Source organism: Tamandua tetradactyla, chromosome 7 (assembly GCF_023851605.1).
Source record: "Tamandua tetradactyla isolate mTamTet1 chromosome 7, mTamTet1.pri, whole genome shotgun sequence".
In the NCBI taxonomy this organism is placed as follows: Eukaryota; Metazoa; Chordata; class Mammalia; order Pilosa; family Myrmecophagidae; genus Tamandua; species Tamandua tetradactyla.
The window spans coordinates 108,984,193-108,990,023 of record NC_135333.1 but is presented as its reverse complement, the minus strand read 5'-3'; the positions used below and the strand labels follow the sequence as shown (position 1 = coordinate 108,990,023).

At 39.7% G+C, this 5,831-nt stretch overlaps 1 protein-coding gene across 1 annotated transcript; it reads right to left on the bottom strand.

Annotated features, from left to right (window-relative positions):
* Positions 1–4,116: 4,116 nt before the first annotated feature.
* On the bottom strand, positions 4,117–5,046 carry LOC143689933 (olfactory receptor 8S1-like). The gene has a single exon (XM_077167963.1). The coding sequence runs from the start codon at positions 5,044–5,046 to the stop codon at positions 4,117–4,119; it is 930 nt and encodes a 309-aa protein (XP_077024078.1).
* Between the last annotated feature and the right edge of the window lie 785 nt (positions 5,047–5,831).

The following is a 5,831-nucleotide window of genomic DNA, read 5'->3' as shown; positions in this document are numbered from 1 at the left end:
AAGTTTTGGGAAAGTCCCTTGAAGGATGGGAGAATAAATATGGAACTATTAAACTTTACCATTAGGGAATCCCCTGATACTGTGTCAAACTTTAAGGACACCCAAATTAATAGGTCAAACCCTTGATCTTGAGGCTTACTCTTGTGAAGCTTATGTAGGTAGCGGAAAAGCTTAGACTACCTATAGGCATGCCTAAGATATACTTCTGGAGGACTTCTTTTGTTGCTCAGATGTGGCCTCACTCTCTCTCAGCCCAACCTTGGAAGTGAAATCGTTTCCCTCCTTGCTACGTGGGGGATGTAGCCAGAGTGAAAGTTTCCCTGGAGGCAAGGGAGATGACTCCCAGGGATGAATCCGTCCCTGGCATCATGGGATCAACAATTCCATCCTGACCGAAAGGGGGAAAAGAAGTGTAACTATTAAAGTATCAGTGGCTGAGAGAGTTCAAATAGAGTTGAGAGGCTATTCTGGAGGTCACCCTTATGCAAACTTCAATTAGAACTTGCTACCTATGATAACCAGCTACCCCCCAACCAGGACCATTTTAGCCAATCCTAAAGAATACCTAGGGCAATATATAAGATTCCACAAGGGTTTCATGCTCTAGAGTAACTTTTCAGAAACCTACAACCTCCAGATTGGTCCCTGTTCTAGTTTGCTAGCTGGCAGAATGCAAAATACCAGACTCAGAATGGTTTTTAAAAAGGGAAATTTAATAAGTTGCTAGTTTACAGTTGTAAGGCTGAGAAAATGTTCCCATTAATACATGTCTATAGAAATGTCCTGATTAGACAACGTCTCCAGGGAAAGCTACTTTGGTTCAAGAAGGCCGATGATATTCAGGGTTTCTTTCTCATCTGGAAAGGCACATGGCAAACACAGTCACAGCTGCTCTCTCAGCTGGAAGGGCACATGGTGAGTAAGATGTCATCTGCTACTTTCTCTCTTGACTTCCTGTTTCATGAAGCTTCCCGGGAGGCGTTTTCCTTCTTCATCTGGAAAGGTCACTGGTTTGTGGGCTCTCTGCTTCTCACAGCTCTGTTACTCTTCTCTGCCCTCTCTGAATCCCTTATTCTCTAAAATGTTTCCTCTTTTATAGGCCTTCAGAAACTAATCAAGACCCACCCGAATGGGTGGAGATATTTCGTCACCTAATCCAGTTTAACAACCACTCTTTCGATTACATCACATCTCCAGGGAGATGATCTAATTACAATTTCAAACATACAATGCTGAATAGGGATTAGAAGAAATGGCTGCCTTTACAAATGGATTAGGATTAAAACATGGCTTTTCTAGGGAACATACATCTTTTCAAACTAGCACAGTCCCTAAACCAGATAAGTCCTGAAACCTAGAGGGTCCAGCCTCTCCAGAACATCCAATAACTTCATCTCCCTACCCCATATTATTGACAGCCCCTTTCAATGTGAAAAAGTTAGAATGGCCATAGTCCAAACACCCCTAAAGAGAGGGATAGAAAGCTCAAAGGTAATGGTGGAGTAATACAGAGAAGATAGAATTTAACAGATGAATATGATTGCTGAATCATTAAATTGGTATCTCTTTTGGTCTCCAGTATCTTAGAGTACCTAGAAGTAAAAACCTAAAATTGTGGAATTGTAACCCATGCCAGACTCTGATATATGTTCTACAACTTATTGTGGTGCTGTCCTTTGAAATTTATTACTTTTTTGTATATATGTTATTTTTCCCAAAAAAAAAAACATTGATTGTGATGATAAAAAAAAAGATTATCCATTCTAGCCTCCTATATTCTGGAGCAATGAGAAGGAAAAATCTGGGAGGATCATATGGCAGCCCAGACAAACTCTGGGATCTTTCCTGTAACTACTTGCTGAAGAGTGCTTTGAAAATTATTATTATTTTTATTTTTTTGCTTTGAATATATGTTATATTATTCAATAAAAAAGTAATAAAAAAACAAATCTTAGCATAGCAGAAAAATGGCAAAATTACACCACAAGTGATTTTTTTAAAACTTTATGATAAAGCATATATACAAAAAAGCAATAAGTTTCCAAGTATGTTTTAAGAAGCAGTTATAGAATGTGTTTTAAAGTTTGCTATGGGTTACAGTTCTATGATTTTTTCATTTTTCTTCTCACTACTCCAAGACACTGGGAGCAAAAGAAATTTCAATAAAATGATTTAGCAGTCACACTCATTTGTTATATCCTTTCTTCTCTGTTAAACTCCTCCTTCTCCTTTTTTTGGGGGAAAAATAACATATATACAAAAAGCAATAAATTTCAAAGTAAAAACCTTAAATGGTGGATCTGTAAACCATACCAAACTCTGAAATTTGTTCTATAGCTAATTTTTAAGAAAATTTTCCCTTGCTTAATTGTTCTTCAGTCATATAATAAGCTACTGAAAATTCACGCAGGTAGTAAAAAGCGAATTCTCCTGAGGGCAGTTTGAAGGTATTCAGGCCCGGGTGGGAAAAGTTGCATCAGAAACTGGGAAGTGCAAAGAAAATGGAATGGATCTCCAATGTGGTCTCTTCTATACTTGGTTGGGAACCATCTTGCATACGTATTTTGGAAAACAACACAAATTGTTTTTGTCCTCAGTTCCAAATACTGAACCTTATTGTGGATTTCTGGAGAGTACTTTCATCCTCCAATGAAGATCTAAGCAGTCTTTGGTTTAGAGACTGATTCAGGCACAGATTGTAAAGGCAAACCTGTTCTGTCTTTCTCGGGTGGTCTGGACTTTTCATTCCTGTTGTTTCCCTCCAATCGGTTTATCTCCACTGAAACTTGCCCTTTTTCTCCTCAAACTATGTCTTCTACTATTGTATATTAACATCACACTCAAAGAAAAAAACATCCTTTTGTTAAATTCATTATTTTATGAAATCATAGTCTTGATCTTTCCTTAGATTTTACTTTCCATGATATTTTAGAAAGTGACTTTATGATGATAGCCCTGATGGATCCTTCTCTTTCTTGGCTGACTCACCTCCTCTGGATACTCTTACCTATGCTAAGAGTAGATCTATCAAATTTCTTAGATATACTATTGCATCTTCCTTCATTCCAAAGTTCTCATTTTTCCCAATCAAAGATCAACAGGCTATTCTATGCTCCCCTCTCTGATGGTTTGGGCTCTTGGTGATTTCATTCCTTGTGGCTCACTGTTCTCTATTGCAAACACAAACAAGATGGTAAAAAGAGTCATTAAAGCAGTCAAAAGAATATCAATATCCTTTCAATAAATATTGAAAGGATTTATGTACCACAGAAAAGCCATGTCTTAATCCTAATCCAATCTTGTGTGTGTTTTTAAACTCCATCCAGCACTGTATGTTAGAAACTTGATGAAATTATCTCCTCAGAGATGTGACTCAACCACTTGTGGGTGTAAATCTTGGATTAGAGGGAGATATACCCCACCCATTCCAGGTGGATCCAGACTGGTTTACTGGACTCCTTTAAAAGAGGAAATATTTTGGAGAGTCCCATTTTTTAGAACCATGAGAAGCAGTAGAATGACAGGAGAGCAAGAGAGCAGAGTCACGAGAACCATTAGGGCCCATGCAGCCAGAGAGCTTTGGAGATGAAGAAGGAAAACACCCCTAGGGGAGCTTCATAAAAGAAGATTCCTGTTGAGACAGCTAGAAGATGTAGCCATGTTCATCACGTGACTTTCCAGTTGAGAGAGAAGCCCTGAACTTCCTTGCTCTTTCTTGGGTGAAGGTAACCTCTTGATCGTGCCTTAATTTGGACATTTTTATAGACTTGCTTTAATTGGGAAATCTTCATGTCCATAAAACTGTAAACTTGTAACTTATTAAATTCCCCTTTTTAAAAGCCCCTCCCTTTCTGGTGTATTGTATTTGGGCAGCTAGCAAACTAGAAGAGTATCCAAAGAAAATGGTTGCATTAACGTGATTATTTGATGTTTGCTCTGCTCTAATATAGAATAAAACAGAAATACCTTTCTCCAACTCATCTTACTAGATTTCTAAATTGTTAAAATACTTCTCTGTTCTTGTATCGGGAGCAAATAGGAAATTCTCTTGTTATCCATGCAACAGATATCTTGCTGTAACAAACTAATTATGCATGGGACTCTGTGTGTGGTTAGTTAATAATGGAAATGCTTTCTCAAGGTCCTTTTCACAGCTGCTTTCACCTCATTGTTTTTCAGGCTGTAGATGAGGGGATTCACTAAGGGAGTAACCACACTGTACTGTATAGAGAAGATCACCTCCAATGGTGAACCTGAGGTTGGCATGAGATAGCGCAGGAAAGCTGAGCCATACAACAGAAGGACTGTAGTGAGGTGAGAGGAACAGGTGGAGAAGGACTTGCTTCTACCTGAGGAGGTGCTGATGCTCAGGATGGTGGAGACAATGCGGGCGTAAGAGTAGAAGATCAGGAAAGAAGTTCCAAGTCCATAGAGGAGGCTTGAACTGAGCAAGACAGTAAAACTGGTGGAGACATCAGAGCAGGATAGAGGGAAGAGAGAGGGCAGCTCACAGCTGTAGTGGGGGATGGAATCATCTCTACAAAAGTCCAGGTTCATAGCTGGGAGGATGTTGAGGAGTGCATTTAGAAAGCCCAGGCTCCAAGATCCCCACACCAATCCATTACAGAGCAGGCTACTCATCAGTTGCCCATAGAGCAGAGGGTGGCAGATGGCAGCAAAGCGGTCATAGGCCATCACTGCAAGCAGGCAGACTTCAGTGGCTCCAGCCTCAAACAAAAAGAAAACTTGAGCCAGACAGCCCTTCACAGAGATGGTTTTCTTTTGAGACAACAGATTCTCCAGAAGCTTTGGCACTGTGACAGAAGAAAAGCAAAGATCCAAAAAAGAGAGGTGACTCAGGAAGAAGTACATGGGTGTGTGGAGGTGAGAATCTGCTCTGATTACCACCAGCATCATCAGGTTTCCTGCCATGGTCAGAAGGTAAATTTCCAAAAACAGCCCAAACAAGAGAGCCTGGATGTGAGGGGCAGCAGACAAACCGAGGAGGATGAACTCATTGATGGTGCTATGGTTCTCCAAGGCCATTTAGCGAGGATTTTGTCTAGAAATAAAAATAGGTGCAAACTGAAATCTTTTAACCATACTCAATTATTAGATGATGGGAGTCTTCATCTCAACTAGTTTATGTTTCCTATCTGCCTTGATTGGGTCTTTGCATCTTTCTTCCTGGGGTGATGAACTGCTTTTTCTCCTTTACCCTGGGTTAACCCCAGAAGTATATTAACTCAGGTCTGATCTTCTTTCTCAGAGATTGCTTAAGAAATTCACAAGTTTTCCAAGATCTGATCATTATACATTTAGTTTTCCTTTGAAAGCAATTGTGCATTTCAATATTCCCTGTCCTCTGTAGATAGTAGGGGCATTCTTAGAGTATCTGGATGCTCCAAAACAGGTCTTTTCTCTTACTATGTCTTTTGTCCCCAATAAAATCTTCTCTAAAGATATTTTTGCCTTCATTTAGATTATAACAGGGCACTTTCACATGCATTGCTAATTTCCCATCTGGGACAAAATGAAAGGTGTTATCACGGGCATGTGTGTACGTGCGTTAAGTATTGGAATAGAAGAAATAGTGGAGGAGCTTGCTAAATCTATTTTGCAGAAGAAGAAGAATTGAGCATCAGGGGTAATGTAACTATCTGAATTGTCAATTTGAAGGGTCAGGATATGTCTCCACATGTAGGACACTTAGACAGGATAACTTCCTACCAAACAGAGTCTTCAAATCAAGGCTTGGCAGTGAACGTGCTTCTACTGACACCTATTGGCCTGTAAGACTGCTTGCACAATCTTGCCCTTCTCTCCAGCCA